This window comes from Melopsittacus undulatus, chromosome 1 (assembly GCF_012275295.1).
Source record: "Melopsittacus undulatus isolate bMelUnd1 chromosome 1, bMelUnd1.mat.Z, whole genome shotgun sequence".
Lineage (NCBI taxonomy): Eukaryota > Metazoa > Chordata > Aves > Psittaciformes > Psittaculidae > Melopsittacus > Melopsittacus undulatus.
This window is the reverse complement of record NC_047527.1, coordinates 100058913-100079671: the sequence shown is the minus strand read 5'-3', so window position 1 is coordinate 100079671 and position 20759 is coordinate 100058913. Positions and strand designations below refer to the sequence as shown.

Sequence of the window (20759 nt, the reverse complement as noted above, 5' to 3'; positions counted from 1 at the left end):
CCCATCTCTAAATTATCCATTATTTTCTGCTAGTGGTTTCAAAGCTGCTTCTGTTTCTCAGCTCACTACATATTAAGAAGAACTGGGATGTGCCCTTAGAGAGTTATTCCCAAACTTCACCTTATCACTATGCTAATTCCAGCTGAGGTCCACTCTAATAAGTTCGTGACCACATCCACTAGCAAAAGGAGGGGAATTTGTGTTCTGAGATCCCATTCATAAATATAACAATCATCTCCTTTAGGACTGCAGCCTTTAATTTAGGAATTACTTCTTGAGCTGTCCAAGAAATAGTCTATGGTACTTATGTGTCAGAAATTTTAAAATCAGCTTAATTGATGATATTTTGTATTATTTTAATATTATTTCATCAACTGTAAAGTTGCTGCTTGTGATTTGAAATCACAAAGCTGACAGGAGAAATGTAAATTAGAAGTATCTCTCCAGGTGATTTACAGGCACAGGGATGTAGATAGATGAGATTTACTAAGCTGTAGACATGGTTTGACTCTGAGCTATTCCTTGACTTTCTCGGGATGTTTCTGAATGTTGCATCAAAAAATATTTTTCTGTTTAGCTACCCCATTGGTATGTGAATCCTGATCCTTGAGACAGTACAGACAGTACAGAAACACCTTTATCTTCTGGTCTTTGCAAGGTAAAAAAGTCTCATTCCTGGAGGTGTTAACTGAAATGAAGTGGAAAGGAGAGGGGCAAAGGCAGAACACCTTCCTGCCTCTCCTGTCTGCTCAGGAGAGGGAGACACATCTTCTTATAAGCCACTGGCTCCAAATGGGTTAAGTGTATGGATCATAAGAAATAGTCATAATAGAAAATGAGATAAAAGTTAAGCAACTCTTAAGAAACCGCATTATAGTTGTCATTTTACACATCCTCCTCACCATCCAAAAGAAGTTAATTTTAGCATCGTGTCCAAGTCAGGGACCGATTTTGGCAACAGTACAACTCTTGAGGGAGTGCATTGCCCCAAAATATCTGTTGTATAGTCACCCACTACTATTTGGTAATGATTTGAATAGGTTGGAGGTGCTCTGAAGGTCTACCACAGAAGGACAATGTCCCCTTTCCAGCACATGAAACAATTCTGTTACGTATTTGTCTAGGATACTTAAGAAGATACATTAAGATTTTAATGGCTGATGAGCTGTTGGTCTACATATGGCTGAGAAAGTACTGCTCTCTGCTGAAATTAATCTTTCTATGTTATAGGCACCCACCCAATACAAACCAGGCTCAAAGTATGCACGAATAAGTCATTATCAGGGCAAAATTTCATATTAGAAATACAGACACAGAAGGAGATAATAATATATATCTACCTTCTGATTCATCATAAAAAGCTTTCCTCAAGAATTAAAAATAGAAAGCCAGAAGAAATTGCTGTAAGTTATGATATACTTGTTAAATTTGTACAGTTTCTCAAGTAGCCACTTCACAAAGCTAGTTTCTTTTCATCATTGAGAGTCAGACTCTACTTCTTGAAGTCTTGTGCAAGTCTTATCAGTATTCTGTGTAATTTTTCCACATGTACTATCACAAAAAACCTGACCCAGGCTGTGTCTAACACCAGTGCTGCTGTGTTTTAAAAGGGATAGCAAGATCTTTTTCAGGTGGTCACTTTGCATAGCACAGAATACCATGAGATCTGGTGGGATGGGAATGAACACACTTGCATGGCCAATAAACACAAGCTTGTTATTGGATCATGCATAGGCAGCAAGGCAAAACACAAATGTTACAAAAAAAAAAATTAGCACTTACATGATGATGGTTTTCTTGGGCACTTTAGTCTCTTGTTCAGTGACTACAAAGAAAACAGTATGAACAGCATGGGGTTAAAGAAAGGCAAAAGCTGAAATGATTAAATTAACTTTGCTCAGTTAATAAAAATAAACTGGAGTGAGAAAAACCCCAACTGTACCATCCCATCCGTGCTTTCTGTGGTTACTTCCAGCATTGTCTTAGTGTTTCTGACCAAGAATGAAAACTGCTTTCTGAGCAGTGAATGGTTTTAGCTTTGAGAACAAGTATTTTGTGGAGAACAATATTGCTAAATCTGTTTATTGTACCATGAGATTCTGACATTTTTGTTTCACAGGTCAAAGCTAGAAAACAATTTGGCTTTTAATTTAATTTTTTTCTATAATAATGTAGTGATGGTGTGAGAAACCTGGAAATGCATTAACTTGGATAATCCTGGAGAGCTGAAATTCTTTAAACTGTGGTTCCACTTAGGAGAAAAAGTTTCCCCAAACACAGAACAGTTTCCTGTTTGAGTTTCCCCAAACAAAAACAGTTTTTGTGGACTAGATGCAAAATCCAAGCTGATAACTATGAAAACTAAAATCATTATCATCAGTACAGAAAAGCAGTATAAAAAAACCCCAACAACTAGAAAACCCAGGAAAGCCCTGTATTACATCTGTGTCTACTCCATCTCTTTTTTGCTATAATTTGCAATTTTTACTGATCCTTGTCCAATAGCAAACTAGAAGCTGTGGATGAATATCAAGATCATAAGAAAAGTAATAAATTGATGATTTTTTCAAATAGTTCTTAAAATTAACATTAAAACAATAATAAAGATACAATTTGAAGAGCTAATAGATATTTTTGACAGGTTCCCATCCTATCTGCTGAAATAAAATTGAGACACTGCTTAAACCAGACTGCTTTAAACACACGCTAAACTGCTGAACCTATCTGAGATCTAGAAAAAACAACAGCAAGCCCCACTTTTTATTTAATAAACTGGTGAAGTTTAAAAATACCCCTGAATTTAATCTCAAAGTAATTTGTCGAGCATTCGGTTTGCAATCTTCCAGCCTATCTTTCTATAATAAACAAGCTTTGATAATTTCCTGCTGGTACGATTGAAAGTGAACCGCTACTTAAAAATGTATCTATAAAATCACAAATAGTTCTTGCCCAGGGAACTTGTAGGATCTGTATTTATTTGTTAAATAACTCATGATTAGTGTTCATGTTTTCAGTAGTGCACCAAAACTACACTGACTGAAAACTAAAAATACATTTGCAATATTAGATGGAATAATTTAACCTAATTTTCTTTCCACTTAACTTCCAAGGGCTCTCTTCTGCTGCTAGGCATAACAACAAATCCCACCATAATGAAAACTAATTTTGTGCAAATATAGATGTTATATGATGTGGAGCTCTATGTTTCTTTGCAGGGCCTTGTCTCATTTATGTATGTAAAAATCTTGAATAATCTCTAATAGAGTCAAAGGAATTACTGTAGAATTAGGAGGTTTTAAACAAAATCTCTTTTGAAATTAGAGTTTATAGCTTACTGGCAAAGTCAAGGGCATGTTTATTACAAGTGTTTACCTATTCTTAATATTTTTTAAATAATTCAAAACCATTTAAAATGACACAATAATAATTATACAATGATGGAAGATGAACTGAGTGCTTGAACAATTTAATGCACCCAGGTTAGAAATTTTTATTGAATTTTTAAACTCTTAATGTAGAGAAATTTTTAGAAAATATCATCAAATAATATCATGGGATTCATCCATAAGCAGCAAGAGTATCAGTTCTGATGTAAATAGGAATGAATTTGATTATACCCATAAACATAGGCGGTGTGTACAATTATATTAACAGTAACTGTATTTAGATGAACGTGAAATATGTATTTAATGAAATATGTTTTGAATTAAATCTCCCAACCATCTTTAATGTTTACTCAATGTTCTGAAGTCCTCCCAGATGACATGGATCAAAATATTTCTATGTGTAGCACATGTCAAAGGGATTCAGTATACAAAAGTTCAGCTGGCATGGGATGAGAAAGCTGTAAATGGCATATAGTGAATGGGTCCTGATGACTTGTAATTTAGTGCATGACAGATACTTTTTATATGTGCTATCCAAAGTGTGAGGGAGGATTTAAACAATCCTATATGAAGGATAGAACCACATGAAAGTAGGATGAGAGAATTTGGGTTTCTTTTTTTTGTTTGTTTTGTTTTTGTTGTTCCAAAAGGAAAATATTCTGCATCTGTTTTAACACTGGATTTATCATTTCAACTTGTTTGGTAGCATTTTAGGAAAACAGCTTTGCAAAGCAGGAGCCCCTGATAAGCAGGTTAAAAGCTATAAGCATTAGGATCAGCCAGTGCTTCTGTAGGACCTGACTCCTTTTTGGTTAATACATGAAATCATTCACTTACAAGTGATTAAACATTTAGGGTAGGACAGTTCTTGTAACCCTGAATGGATGAAGGGTGATTTATGGCCTTAATTACAAAATTTAAGTCTGCTTTCTCCACTCGGAGAAGCATGAACCTATTTTTCCTGCACAGTACATGCTGCTGGCATAAGCCATGGGAACATTGATCTGCTTTCACCTGTCTTCTGCTGAGCGCTGGAGGTTAATCTGCAACAGGGGATGCACAAATCTGATGTGAACTGCTAAAGCTGATCTTAAAATGAGCAAGTCATGGCCAGAATGCAGTTTGCTAAATTGTGTGAATGAAATAAAAGTGGTTTGCACTCTCTCTAAATAAAAGGCTCCACTGCTGCAGCCACTGAGATGGTTTTAAAGGCAGATTGTGCTCTCTTATATTTGCACTGAAAACCAAGCGGTCAGCACAAAAATAAGACTAGCTGATGATGACAACAGAAAAAAAAAAGCCAAGATAAATATCCTAATTATCAGCCTAGCCAGGGATCTTCAAGAACAGAGATGTAATGTTCCTCTGTGTTTTAAAGACTCTTCCATTTGAAAGCCTCAAAATATTTGAGAGCCCTGTAATGCTTAGCTTTTCCCTGAAAGGTGGATATCACCGAACAAGGCAACTAAAGTTGCCCAAAGCTCTGAATGAGATTTAAGGAAAAACTATGAAGAGATTCCTGTTCTGCAACTGCATGCGCTGTTTTTCTTTACAGTTTTGCTTATCTCCCATTGTGGAGCTGACTTCTTGCTGTACTGATGCTGTGTCCTGGATCTGCCCAACAAATGAAAATGCAACACTTTCCAAAAACACTCGGCTTCATTTTTTCTTAAAAATATTAGCAAGTTAGTGAGCCTGGGATGAACGAACGACAACAGTAACATGTTAAAAAGGGATGCCAGAGCACATCAGCTCAGATCTGCCATGTGTGTGTTAAGCAGCGAGGAGCAAAGCAGTTAGACAACTTCAAGTCAAAGAAGAGGATCTTCTTTCAGTTACATTTTTTTAATATCTAAAATATTTCCAATATCCTTAAAAAGGGATTTTTAAAGCAACTCTCCATTGACTTCAGGCAAGTGACAGTATAGCTGCAGGCAGATCTTAGCATTTCAGATTGGCAGCTCAAGCTGTGGCTGCTCACAAGGAGACCCCTTAGTCCAGCGATTTCCATCCTTTTTGGATTTGGTCCTTCCAGTGGATCTGCAAATTCCATAGTGTGAATTTCATAGAATCAGCTAGGTTGGAAAAGACCTTTAAGATCATCAAGTCCAACCATTTAAACCTAATGACAAGCAGGTTGGTTTTGAGACCCATGGTGCTGGACTGTGGACCACCACTGACTGCAGGTCAGGGCTTGAAAACCACTGTACTAATGGTATCCCCAGATTGTGACAGTAGGTTTGATTCAGCATAATAAAGAATACAGAAAAGCAGGATGATAAAAACTAAAACAGTTGCAAATAGAGTCCCTTGGGTGCCTCAGAAGACTGACAATAGAGAGCCAGTTGTAAACCAGGTAAAACTTGGACACACCAGGTTGTTGAGCTAGGAAAGAGACACAGTATCGATTTTCTGTTGTAATAACACCACACAGCAATAATGTCCTCTTGGTGAAGTTACAAATAATCCCATTTGCCCAAATGGAAAGGATTGAAAGGATGGAAAGAGAAAGCCTTCATGAGATCCATCTGTCCTCCAGCTCTTTGTCAGAGGATCCTGATTTTTCCATAGGTAGATCAAGGTTGGTTACTGATTTTCAAGAAAGAAATGAATTCCCTCCTTGGTCAAGTGCATTATGCTGAATGCATCCCTGATGTGCTTCTGCTCAGAACAATCATCTTGCTCCATGGATAAGCGTGCTCTCTGCTCCATTGACTTGAAACAGCTTTCCCTCTGTTCCTCCCTGGAGGTAACTCTATTTCCTTCCCTATTATCAAACTCAAGCAACTGCACATCATGGAACAAAAAATATTTTATAACATTTTTGAAACTTCCAGCAAACTCCAATTATATTTCTTCAACCAAGCTCACCATTTTTTTTTATTTATGATAGTAGAGGAACAATTTGGGGCTGAACATATACACATTTGCAACCCCAAGAGCTGAACAATGCTCCTAACACTGTTTTAAAGTCCTTGTTGATTTTATAACATCTTCCACCTCAGTACAAGAGAACTTCATCAAGATATGCCACCCTAACAGTGATTTGCATTCCTCTGCATCCTGAATGCCGCATATTTTTTGTCTATTTATGGCATAGCAAGGGCAAAGTATTTAAGTACTTCAAGGTTTATTCTGCTGAAACAGTTATAGTGTTGCTATACTAATACCATTCTCCCTGTAATGTTTCTGAATGATTATATGGTACTCTGGGAAAGGACTAAAAGGGAAGCAAGTATAAGAGGATGACAAGAGAGTACATAGAACAGGATACTAATTTGATAACCTATTATGTCTGAATACTCTTGGTGCAATAATATAACATTAATGTCTCAGACAGGGCCAGGAGAAAAGGCCCACAGAAAATGATGAATTAAAATATGAGTGGATCACAATTTCCCCTGAATATTTTTCCAGACTTCAGTCAGAGTGCCTTTATATTTGATGGCTTTTAGTGAATGTTGGTAATAACACTTATCCACTGTCAAAAGCACACCTGAAAGCCTGTTGTTATCACAAGACAATGTAAAAACACTGAAGATGGGAAAGAAGGTTCTACGGCTGTTTTCAGATCCCTGGCTTTTTTGGCCATGTCTTCACTAACCACATCTGGCACAAAGTTTTTTTGGCATGGAATAGTCTGTGCCTATCCTAGGCCTCTCTCTTACCCTGCAAAATGGTAAGCTATCTGTTGTCTGTTATAAGATAGTCCTTTGTCTGTATTATCTCCTTAACTGCTGCTGGAACTTTTCGAGAGAGACAGTGCTGACTGGCTCACCCTCAGCCAGACAAGGACATTTCCAAGATGTACGAAGAACCAATTTCCTATGCCAACAAATGTTCCTTATGCAGATGTAGCCACTGATTTGAATTTGGTTTTGATGGGTTTATAGAAAGCATGCCTAAAACTGCTTGTGGAAATCCCTTTGATAAGAAGGTAACTTTAGACAGTCACATCCTAAAGGTGTGAAGAAAGAGATGTGTTGTTGGATGGATGTTCCTATCACCCTATCAATTCAGGTGAAACTTGCAGAGAAAAAAGGAATAGACTATAACTATGTGGTGTGTAGTACTTGAACAGGACTGAACAGTTCTAGTTCAGTGGATGAACTAATATTGCTCTGGACATACTTCTGTCAGTTCTGCTTTCTCAGTCATTCCAGATGGTCTTCAGTAGTATTTCAGAAATGATCACAATATGCCTGCAGCTTCATTTACTAGCCCCTGTTTTGTCTCAGCAGTACATAACTCATGTTCTGCGAGGCTGACACCAATTTTCAAGTGTTCAAACAGGAATAAAAACATTTTATTTGCACTAGTGGTGGTGTGACATACCCTACATTTGCTCCTCCTTTTTCATATAATGCATTTATGAGCATTATATGATGAAGCTGATTTGCCAGGTTTGGAAATCAACAGATGGTGATGGGTATAGAGCTGAGCTGCAGTATACCCATGCACATCTTGATAGACATACAGATACATAGACACCAACAATTAACATGGATAAAATGGCAAATATATTTGATCCTCAATGAGGTGGTTTTAGAGTAATTCACTGACATACTTACAGAGCTGGTCAAGGTTCATACCTTCTATAGTAATGGCTTGGTCTCCTCTCCTCTCCTGTGTCAGGGCTGCAGCACTGTGATGGTAAAGTTCTGCCCCACTTTTTGCAGACCCTAATCTGTTCACCAGCTAAAGAGAATCATGCAGTACCAAATGAAATGCAGGATGTTTGGGTGGGTTTTGTATAATACAAACTTCCTATTCTACATTATAAATTCATTACAATTACATGACAGCAGAAATGGATGAAGATGTGACCCCAAACTTAAGCTAGAGTCTGAATGAATGCACTGCTGCTCAGTGGAGCTCAATATAAGGCTTTACCAGAAACGATTCACAAGGAGAAGTTACAGCACATTAGCTACCTTACAGTTATTTGCAGTTTGCTCTGTGGCCTGTAACATGGTCCTTAGGAATCTCTGTCTCTACCAACAGGTACAGATTCCTGCTGGATGCCATTTATATGGTTATTAAAGAGGAATTTTTTATTTATCTTCTTTTAATCTACCGAGTCTTACTCAGCCAAGGGAATGGGATCATTCTGGACCATGGAACCTTATCCAATGGCACATGCAAGATAACCTGGTTTTGCTAAAATTCTAGCAGAAGGTTTTAAAGGGTATCAAACATCCTAAACATTTCTGTGGAATAACTGTGAATTGCTGCAAGCTGAGCCGTTTACCATGGACAGCGACCCATGCTAATTTCCTGAACAAGGAACGCTGCTGACCCCTGTTTTATTACAATGAATGCATAGACTATGGCTAATTTTTATAAAATATGTTACATTTATTAGAATTTCTTGGATGCTTGCTAAACAAACAGGAATTTCAGTTTGTTTTTTTTAGCAGCATGAATCTGTCCTAATTTAAAGACAGTCCAGAAAAAACAGATCACACCAAAATGGTCTCAGACTTTGTAAGAGGTACCTCTAGAGATCTGAATGTGAATTTAAACTATAGAACAAGCTCACTCAATTACAATTTGAAACACCAGACTCTCAGATCAGAATATTATGAAGCTTTTGGATGTTCACAATCCGGATCTGATTCAGGAGAACTTGACTTTTGACTTCTATATGACAGGAAGCAGCAATTACTCAGGCACTAATCTCATGCAACAAAACTCTCCCAGTAAAATTAATTCTACCCATGTCATGTCAGACAGCAGATCTTTAAATCTTTCCATACTTACCTCACATTCATAGTGTCCCATGTCTTCATTGGAAGGGTTCTTGACCACCAGGACTACCATTCCACTCCGTGGTTCACTGAAAGACTGGTATTTATTTGTGTCCTTCAACAACACACCATCTTTGTACCACCTGCATGTCAAAAACACTGAGTGTAAGCCAGGAAACAATATGCAGTGTCAAGAAGTACCCTCAGTAATCTGCCTATCAGACCAGTGGGCAAACAACTCAAGACTTAATCATTAGACAGACTTCTGGATCCTGGAAGATAGGTCTGCAGGTGGGTAGATCGCACATGGATACTAAACTGCACAGGTTTATGAGATTTTTCTTGTAAGTCAATGCAGGAAAACGGGCTTCAAATCATGAGAAGATATGCTGAGCTTTTTGTCTGAATACCCTAGACTAATTGCTGATAAAATCAATCCAGGTGTAAAGCAGGGAGGATGAAGAAATGATAAAATGTCATCAGTGTTTTAGATCTCATAGAGTCTCATGTCAGGGATTATCTGTAGGTACTTCTTTTCAGATGTTTACTAGAATAAATTGTTAAGAATCTCAAGAATGTTTGGATTGGGAAAAGATAGCATTGGTTTGGGATTAAAGTGGAAGACACAGAGCAAAAAGGGTCAAAACCTTGAAAGAAAGGGTAGAAGACTCTCCTAACCATGCAGGATGGGAAAATGGGATTTGTTCCAGTGTGACTTGAAGAACTGACCTGATTTGAGGCCTAGGTGCTCCTTCGATAGTACAGGTAAACTGAACATCTTCACCCTCAATCAAATAAGCATTTCTAACCTTGTTCACAAACCGTGGTGGCACTGCAAAGCAAAGATAAATGTAGCTAGTAGCTGAAGATAACGACCAGAAATGAAGGATGTGTCTCTGATCAGGTAATTCTCATGATGTCTGCACACAAGACACTAAAGACCAAAATTTTTTACATAAGAATAATTGATGGCACCTGTACATCAAACGTTTATTTTTAAGTATTTTTCAGTATATGTTATATAGAATCATAGAATAACAGAACAGTTAAGGTTGGAAAGGACCTTAAGATCATCTAGTTCCAATCCCCCTGCCATGGACAGAGACACCTCACACTAAACCATATCACCCAAGGCTTCATCCAACCTGGTCTTGAACACTGCCAGGGATGGAGCATTCACAACCTCCCTGGGCAACCCATTCCAGTGCCTCACCACCCTTACAGTAAAGAATTTCTTCCTTATATCCAATCTAAACTTCCCCTGCTTAAGTTTTAACCCATTACCCCTTGTACTATCACTACAGTCCCTAATGAATAGTCCCTCCCCAGCATCCCTGTAGGCCCCCTTCAGATACTGGAAGGCTGCTGAGGTCTCCACGCAGCCTTCTCTTCTCCAGGCTAAACAGCCCCAACTTTCTCAGCCTGTCTTCATACAGGAGGTGCTCCAGTCCCCTGATCATCCTCATGGCCCTCCTCTGGACTTGTTCTAACAGTTCCATGTCCTTTTTATGTTGAGGACACCAGAACTGCACACAATACTCCAAGTGAGGTCTCACGCGAGCAGAGTAGAGGGGCAGGATCACCTCCTTTGACCTGCTGGTCATGCTTCTTTTGATGCAGATTTTGACCCAGAATACCGTTTGCTTTCTGGGCTGCAAGCACATGCTGTCGGAACTTCTTATTATTTATGTTTGAGGCATTTTATAGCAGACCCCTTTAAAATAATGCATCTATGCCGAACTTTACCTTGAACAAGGATCTTCCCTAAAGTACTGGCATTTCCAGCAGGACTGGAAGCAAAGCACATGTACTGTCCTGAGTCAACGCCTGTTAGGTTGTCCAAGATCAAGGTGCAGGAGCCGTCAGGATCTTCTATAATAATGTGATGGGGATCCACCTCCACAGGCTTTCCATCTTAAAGACAAAGGATTTTTTTTAATCACTTTAGTATTGATTATGCTTTGTCTTTGGAAATTCCATCCAGCTTTTCAACTTGAAAGGTCCAAAAGCATAGAGCTTGCTTTATTGCCACGGATGTTGGTAGTTAAGGAATGAGCTCTTCATCTTCCTCCAGGTCTCTACAAAACATCCTCTGGGCAAAGCATTGTTGAGGGGCCTCATCAGTCCTCATTTAAAAGTGAAATTCCCTCAAAGTATCTGCCATCTAGTTATAGCTCTGATTTGCTAGCCAAAGAGCACTTCCAAAGTGACTGTAAACATGCAGAACACATCTTTACAAGGTGTGAACTTCTAGCAAAGCTGGTTCCTCTGCAATACAGTAATATTTGTCTGCACAGCTACCTGTGCTATGACATGGAAACATCTGAGCTAGTTAAAAGAAGTTGTTCATTTACTAGAAGTTGTCTAATTGCCACAAGATGTGGCTTACTAGAAGTTAATTGGCAAACCTGAAAATGAAGGGTATATTAGCTTGTAGGAAGATCTACATTACTTGGGTTGCTTAGTAGCTAGCTTTAAGACTTGACTTGGGTATCTCTAGGTGGCCAACTTTTAGGTTAGCCACTAACCAATTAGTAGAAAGCAATGTAAATTTGAAGGATGCATCTCAAAACATGCTGCTCATACCTTTGTACCAGCTGACAGATGGCTTGGGAGCTCCTGTAACTTTGCAGGCCAGCTTGACTGTCTCCCCCAGCTCAGCTGTGCAGTCTGCTAGTTCTTCCTCAAAGTCTGGAGGTACTGAAACATCAGAATAAACGTGTTAGTCTAGAAGAAGGGAGATCTGTCCATGAGATGGCGACTGCAAAGTAGAAGAATACGTTTAATTTTTGCAGAGCTGTGAGGTTCACAATGGAAAGCTGAACAGAAAATATTAGCAGCTAATAGCAAGCAGCTAATAATGAGTTACATGCTGTCCTTGCTTATCTGAAACTAAGTTCAGTCCACCAAATGCCTGTTGTTGGCTATAAAGTTAGGCCATTAAAAAAAAGGAAAAAAAGAGAGATTTGTTGCTGATCTGGAAGTATTTTAGGCCATGATTTTAATAAGCACATCCATTATTTACACACCACAGAGCAGTCACAGCTAAAATAATTCCCCAATTAAAATGTATCCTTGATATCCAAACTAGTATCCTGTCGGTCTCCATAAAATAAAATCTTTCTTCCTTTGCTAAGTTCCTTCCCGAATTGTTAAGGGACTTTAACTTATTACTACCATATGAAACGATGCAAAATTTTCTTCCTCATTAGAACACCTCACTAAAAACGCAAAAATAAAATGTCCAGGCTTGTCTTCAGTGCATTTACACTAAACCCAATTCTGTTCTGGCATTTTAGGGTGCTAAACTTCCTTATGCTCTGAAGGACACCATTTGTAGCTTATGCCTGGACAATAAAGATGTAATATGCCTGCAGATAAATTTTGTTGATGGAATCTCTAACGACAGTGTAGACAAAGCACCAGAATGACATGATAGAAATCCAAAGCAAACACGTGCGCCCAGATGCAGCAACATAAGCCAGAAGACAAGTGGAGGATTTGGTACCCAACAAAGTCATAGGGGCCTTTATACCAGCATAAGTACAACTCTAGTCAGGTCTGGAGACTACTTTTCCCACTGGAGTCTAATGCTCTTTATGCAGTGGGCCAGGGTCTTTACCACCAAGTTCTGTGGTCATCTATCTATCTGAAATCCCTACCAGATCAAACACATTGAATCATATAATCATAGAACAGTTAGGGTTAAAAAGGACCTTAAGATCATCAAATTCCAACCCCTCTGCCATGGACAGGGAAACCTTGCACTGAACCATGTCACCCAAGGCTCTGTCCAGCCCAGCCTTGAACACCACCAGGGATGAAGCATTCACAACTTCCTTGGGCAGCCTGTATCAGTGCCTCACCACCCTCACAGTAAAGAACTTCTTCCTTGTATCTAATCTAAACTCCCTTGTTTAAGTTTGAACCGTTACACCTTGTCCTATCACTGCAGCCCCTAAATGCCATTTCTAGTGACAATTCTGAAATTTGTTTTAGAAGCTTCAGTAACATGTTTGTCTTTCCCAGTGACACACATTTTCTGGGCCATTTTGCTGGAAAACATCGTCCTCTGCTCATTGACAGAAATGTACAAATATGAAGACAGGGAACAGAGCAACTCCATTAGTCTCTGATTAATCCTCCATCAAAAGCAACCCACATCAGCTGAAATAGCCAGGGATAGCCAGTTCATCAGCTTGTGTTTTCCACACTTGTTATGGAAATGAAAGAGTAATTAGAGAGCTACTCATTTGCTTTGCTATTGTTTAATAATTTATACTGATCCTGTAGGACCTCTGCCACATGAACATAATCAGTTCAGTGATACATTCTCTTGGTTCCCTTGATAATAAATGGGAAGTCCCTACCATTGTCAAATTCTGATAAAGATGTTTTTCTCAGATCTGAGGGAAGACCTAACACTGCTATAACCATTCCAGTTAAGCTTACTGCTTGCTGTCAAGTCATGTGAGTTATTTACCTCCAACCCAAGTTCAGTTTAAGAGGTGGCAGATGGTCCTAAATATTTCTCTTCCTCCTTTGCTAAATTCCTTCCTGAATCAGGGAGACTAGCCAAGAAACTACAAGAAGGGTTGGGCTATCTCAGGGCATACTCACTCCAGAGAGGCTCACTGATCCGCTGCTGTATGCCACAGATCTCCTTTACCCAGGAGTTCTTGATATTCACTGTACGTGCCTGAAGAAGGTACTTGCGGACCAAATCTTCCCGTTCATGCCAGATCTCAAATGCCCGATCATCACCTTCCACAAGGTCATTCACATCTATGTTGTTCAGCTGCATGACAGAAGGACAACTAATCAACACACATTTCACATTCCTAGGATTTTCAGCCAGAACCTTTCCCACAGCTGAAATCCCAGAGTTTAAGGCAGTTCAGATCTGGACCTAGCTTTTGTGAACCAGAACCATCTTCAAACAAGGTTTGAAATAGAAACAGCTATTAAACACTAGCAAGTCTCCTGCTGTCAGCGTGTATCTTCTTCAGTGGACATGAGTTCTGTCAACAGCAAAATGGGAGGGTAGTTTACACTGTTTTTAGAGATTTCTCAGAATGCATGAGCGACACAATGTGGCTTTGGCTGAACAGCAATGAGGGTCGTTTGGCAATCCTTTCACCGGTTTACTTGACTGTCTGGTTGCCAAACAGACATTTCCCTGGGAGTAATTCTCAGATTTCAGGAAAATAACATCCAGAAATAAAAGGTATCCCAAGGGTGGAGCACACTGTCCCTGCAATGCAGTGTTGTTGGGCCAAGGATCTGCACAATTAGGGAATACATGACAAGGCATCACAGAGCAGGAACTCCCTGGACAAGTAATCAGTATTTATTTTTTGGGGGGAAAATGAACTCTGCCTATGAATGCCAAAGAGGACAGAGATAAAGAGTTTCAGAAGGTCCTGACTGGGCTGAGTCAGGAACTGCTTGGTGGGTTATTTTGGTTGGTTGTTTTTTAATGGTGTTAAGCAACTACTGCCTTGGGAAAACTCTTCCTTCCATTTCCTGCATTTTTAATCTGAGCCTTGAATGTTCGAAGGTGAGCTGGTCAAATCCTCTCATTTTTTCTTGTCTAAACAGTAATTAGTGTCAGGAAAAGACGTAACCCACAGAGAGAACCACTAGGAATTAGTTTATTACTAAAACATCATTTCCTACAGTTTATTACCAACATTACAGTCTGCCAAGACCAAAGATCTACAAATGCTAGCAAATACTATAGACAGAAAAACTCACATCAATATTTCATACTTATGCAATTAGCTGAATGAGGTATCAGAGATGAATAAACACTTGTACGTATAATCTCATTGCACTGCAAAACTCCACCCATGCTTTTGATAGTTTCTGACATGTTTCTGACAGGTTTAGAAGAGAGATTTTGGGATAGATGTAGATTTTACTTGTGCTTCAAATACTTTTGGAAACAAAGGAATAGCTCAAAAGAATAGTAAAATGTCCAAACTGGATATAAGCATGAAGTTCTAAATGTTCTAGGTGAGGATAAAATGTTCAGACCTTCATGATGTTCTTGAAGATGTAACTGTAGGTGTCTGTCCTTGTGTCCCGTTTTGGTTTGCAGATCACAATGTAGTTTTTGAAGAGGAAGACATGTCTTTTGTGGCCTTTCCAGGCCATTCTAGCTCCTGGAGCTCCTTCCCATACAATGAAGTGGCCCTGATAGGAAAAAGAGGGAAGCATACATAGCAATAAGTCTGGAGTAATTACCACAGTGATGTCTCACCATCATTCTTCAGTGAACAGATAGCAAACGTTTACTGTTATATTGTCACCTTATGTGTCTCTGTTTTATTGCAGCACAGCAGATTGCTTCTAATACTGAAGGTGATGCATTAGACTGACAGCACCAATAGAGGTGCACATGGTGCTTGTCATTATGTTGTCCTTTTGAATGGCATTATTTGTTGCCAGAAAAACACAGGGCTCCTGTCGGGTAGGCACAGTCTTGGAAATGGAAATGGTAATGAAAATTGTCTTTTGTGTGTTAGGTGGACACTTTGTATGCTAACTTGTTTTCCTTCACTAGAGCAGGACATTCATGCTACACACCATTAGACATATATAGCTCAGTTAGTGACATGGGTTTCCCCTTGACATCATTAGGCAGAAGTAAGCAGTCTTGGGGTGGGATTGGACTCTGTTTTGGATGTCTAAATGTGGACAGATGAATGCCCACCGAAGAATTACTGTAATTTAGCCTCACAACTCCACTCAGCAATACACTGTGATTCCAGTGGGAGACATGGGATACAAACAGGCAGAGTAAATGATTTGTCCAGCATGACACAGTAAGTCTACAATGAAACAGGACTAATGTCCTGATAGCAGGGTGTTCTTTCCTCTGTTCTCCTAAACCATACATCTGTTTCAGGACAAAGACCTGGAGGAGCATGCAGGTCTCTTAAAGATATGAACAGCTTGGGAGAACATCCATAAGTTCATGTGATGTTTTCACATGGAACACATGCGACATAAGCTCTGCTGCCTTGTACTAACTAGCCCAGCAAACCAGGTTCTGCAAAAGAATTGTGCAAATTTGAAACCATATAGACTCAGTAAGTAACAGCTGAGGAATAAACAGGAAAAACCCACTGATTTCAGGAAGTTGCCCACCTAGCTTGCCAATAATAAGAGAGGAGAAGGAAAATATAAAATGCTGTAAAGTCATATGGAGGCTCAGAACAAATCTGCTCCTGTTTGATGAGTGGGTTGGAAAGGCAAGTAACTACATTGTGTGCGAAATGCTCTGTAATTATCTATGCTCTTGTGCTTCAAACCTTAACCAAGCCAGGATACCCATCTCTTTGTACAGTAAGAAAGGCAATAAGCTAGTACTGTCTTTCAGATATGATTTCTAAAGGAGTTTTTTGTAAGACCTAAGGCTACTTAGAAACTAGTGAGGGCTTGCATAGCACTAACACCAGCTGAGAAATTCCAGTTACCTGTCGGATGGGTTCACCAAGGCTTTCCAGGGTGCCTGGATAATTCTCAATGAGTGAGACATGGAGGTTGTTTTCTGCTCTTCGGGTGAGTGCAGACACAATGGCATAAGCCTGCTCCAACAAAGTGCAGTTTTGGCTGTTTCTTGCTTTGTTTCGGATTAATTCCTGTAGATGAATATGAAAATGTTACCAGGCAGTCAGAAAAAAAAGAATCAATTTCATTGAGTTTCTCCATATCTGTTCCAGATCTTTCATTTGAGCAACTTTTATCCCATTCTTTCACCATGTGCTGCTTAGCTACTGCAGTCTCCTCTTTCCTACCCATTTTGCAGCCTTAATGACTAACCAGTCTGGCTTTTTCTTATATCAGCTGATGTTAGTCAAAGTTGAAGTAACTACCAGATATGTTCCAGTGACAACCAAAAAACCTCCAAAACAATCCTAAATGTGCTCATTGCATTTCTCTGGTGCTTACCCTGATGATACCAGGAGGCAAACAATGTGGCAGTTGGCTGTGCTAAATGAAAAGTCAATACTAGATTAATAAAGGGTTGGAAAAAATACAACATGGTAGTTATCTCGTTCTTCTCACATTTGTACCTGTTCGCCTCTTTTAACTATAAAGTCATGGAAAGTGCCCATGCTTGCTCTCACTTCCAAGAGACCCTTAAAAACGTTGGTGTTTGTGTGCAGGCATGTGCTCAAAATTAGAAAGTTAATGTACTTTGAACTATTCAAATGTCTCACTCAGGTAACACTAGAATACAGAAATACATTGGAATGACTGTCTTCTTCCTGGATATCCTAGCTCTGTTTCCCATGAAAAATACTATTTTAAAGGCTACTTTTAAATGTTTGTTTGTGGCCTGGGTTAGAACCTGAGATAATAGGAAAGATGAAAGCTTGAAAGATTAAACATTTCAGGATGATAGAATGAAGCAAAACTTTTCACAAAACAAAAATTTCATCTTACTATAATATCAGTATAAACCAAAAGGAAATAAAGTGGCAAGTCAATATCTTACACATTGGAAACTGATTATTTTTATAACATACCTATTACTGTGTGTGAAGCAAATTCATACTTGTTATGGATATAGGCATACATGTATTCATATACAGATGTAAACAGGCATATATTTTTATATATGTATATGCATATATTTAGAGATTACTCTGATAAAGCTTGCTAAACTTTATGGAGTAGGAGACCATGAACCTCTCTCTGGTTTCACATTTGAAACACTATTTAGAGAGCACTATCACTGGCAGTGATTACTGTCATTCTTACTCAAGCAGCTTTCAGTTGTAGTTGCATCAGAAGAAAGCTAAGAAATATGAAATAAAAATGAAGTCTTTTTCTACACAAGGTGCACAAACCAGAACATAAACCTATCAGATATACACATGTAACAAAAGGTCTTCACCTTGATTATAGTCTGATACTGCTGAATTCTGGTTATGGGTTTTTCCAGGTAGTGCTGCAGTGGTGGGATAAGTGGCTGTGAAGGATCTTCATTGGTTAAAATTTCATCTGTGTATCTCTGAAAAGATACGTAGAAGAATGAGGAAAGGTTGTAATAAAGAGCAGTGGAAAAGATTATTCCCTGGAAAATGCTCATATTATGCTATACCTAAAAGCCAAAGTTGGATAGCTCTACCAGACCTTACTACCACATATTTTGGATACCTCTAGCCTTCCCGCATCTTTTCTCAGCTAGTTATCATTTTACACTGCAAGAAGGCTGAAACTCTGAATTTTTCTGCTTTTACAGTGCAGGATTGGTACTGCAGATATGTGATCCAAAGCTTGCAGAACTAGATGGTGTGATGTGAAAGATCAGTGTTTTCAGCAGGTGGGAGGGCAGAAGTGAGAGAATTTAGTGCCAGAAACTGGTGCCAGACCTTGGTAGAGGGTGGTCTGTGTGTTTGCAGTGCCAGCGACTGGAGAGATGAGGGTCTTGGCACCAGAACCTGGAACGGGAAACACAGGTAACAGGGTCCATGTGCTGGGATGTCAGGCACTTAGCTGGATGTTTATCCTTTCCCACTGATCTGGTGTGGGTGTAAATGTGTGAAATTCACCAGCAAGCTTCAAACTGGACTAGATGCAAGTACAGGACCCAGGGTCCAGGCATGGGCATTAGGGAGGCTAGGACCTTGTGCTGATAATTTGAAGGATCTGTGAATGTGGGGGGAATGTGAATGCATGTATATGTTTTCTAGCAAGCATAAAGCTGGACCAGGTGCTGAGCAGGAGGCACATGGAGAAGCTAAAAGCCCTGAGGATCTGGACATGGGTATTGGATGAACAGAAGGGCAATGCTTGCTGCTCAGGAGATCCACAAGCATGCATGTATACTTGGATCTGAATTATTGCGTGTGTGTTTTCACTATTGAGCTCCAATCTTGGAGCAGAGAAACAGGATTTGCCTATGTATCCTTCTGATTTATGTGATTTTGCTTGGTTTTGTAATGTTCATGTCCTTAAAATATCCTTTAATTACAATTACATAATCACAGCCACATTCATACCTGTATACTTCTTATAATATCCATAAATACATAAGCATACATAAACATGTTCCCATATTGATTGTACCCACCAGGAAAAGCTAGACAGTGAACATGAAATTATTATATTTAGGAAAGATTTTCCACAAAAAAAAAATCCTTTTCAGAATCACATTTGTGATTAATAGCTACGTTTCTTGTTGAAATGGATTATAGGATGCATGTTCTGCAGGTACTTTGGCTATCGTTTACCTTGTAGAAATCCTGGACAGCTTTGCTGACAACAATTGACTCAGCCTGTACCCTCCCCACCAGGTACTGAATGTACTTATTAAATTCTGCTTCACTCTTGATAAAGCACATGGCCACATCATCATCAGTGTCGCATTTCTGCAAGCCTCGGAGAAAGACACTGTGGAGACAAAGGAAAAAGGACATCTAAGGAGAAGAGGATGGAATGAGACTAGAACACAGCCCCAGCAGACAGACTTAAATAAGGTTAACACAGATTAAAGGATGTGACTGGGGAACATGAGAGATGTGCCACATTAGAATTAAACTCCTCAATGCCCCCTCATCCATCATGATGCTGTTCCTCTTAGCTTGAAGGTACGAAATGCCCTGCAAGGAAGGCAAGAATAACTTTCTAGGGCTCAGTTCAAGTGGTGAATTAAGTCCTCCCTAGATCCTTAAGCCTCAGTTTAAGGAGCAATGAGCCATCCACGTGAGTGAAGACAGATATCCCCACTCTGTTTAACAATGGATGTTGAAACAGATTCACATGCACAAAGATTTTCAGCACTGTCAGCTGATAACATGCAACACCACTCACAGTTGAAGTTGCTTTGGGGGGAAAACAAAAGGATGGGGAAAGAAGAGAGAGAGAGGAAAGAGAAGGGAAATCCATTCTCATGGCCCAGGCAGGAAAAGTGCCAGGGTCTCACAAAAGCATCCTCCCCATAACGTTTCTCCCAGAGTAACCATATACTTTTTGTTGCAACATGCTCAAACTCCTTATTGGTTGCTCTTGCTTACAGTGCTATCAAAACTGATCAGAACACACAGTGATTGGGGAAGACGCTGCACCACTCAGTGGTTGTTGAGCTTTGTGCATGCATATTATTGACCCTTCCCCAAGGTAAACCAAAAGTGATTCTCATGCTGTTGGCAGGGACTTCCCATGAGAACAATTATCTCCTATGAGAGCAAGGATGTCAAGATGCAAAAGGAAGCCCCTCAGCAAAAGCCAAAGGCACATAGGACATTGTACATCACCTCCTCTTTCCAGCAAATAAAAGTATTTCAGCCTGGATGTTGGCAAGTCATTTTGTGAATAGCAGATCTGCATTAAACCTTTCTCGGAGTAGGCAGAGGTGTTGTGCCATGGCACTGTGCCTGGGCAGCCTGCTACAGCTGGATGTGTTTTGAATGCATGGAAGCTGGCATCAGTTTTGGATGAATGTGTATCTCTATGAAGATGCCACTAAAGTGGCTATAAGACCATGATGACTTTTAAAAATAATTCATTGCTTTTAAAATTAATTCACTTAAAAGGGTAAGAAATAACCTGGACATATGAAACCTTAAAGCACTGTAGTATATTTTAGGAGTGCCAATCCTGTGCT

The 20759-nt window shown here is 39.4% G+C and overlaps 1 protein-coding gene across 1 annotated transcript in view; it reads right to left on the bottom strand.

The window, feature by feature from the left end:
• The window catches only part of OBSCN (obscurin, cytoskeletal calmodulin and titin-interacting RhoGEF), a 174172-nt gene that overhangs the window by 34685 nt on the left and 118728 nt on the right, over positions 1-20759 (bottom strand). Inside the window, 10 exon segments of the mRNA XM_034060452.1 lie at positions 7979-8084; positions 9150-9279; positions 9866-9968; positions 10883-11050; positions 11723-11836; positions 13757-13934; positions 15176-15334; positions 16621-16785; positions 18048-18164; positions 19387-19546. Of these exon segments, the coding sequence (XP_033916343.1) occupies positions 7979-8084; positions 9150-9279; positions 9866-9968; positions 10883-11050; positions 11723-11836; positions 13757-13934; positions 15176-15334; positions 16621-16785; positions 18048-18164; positions 19387-19546 (1400 nt within the window).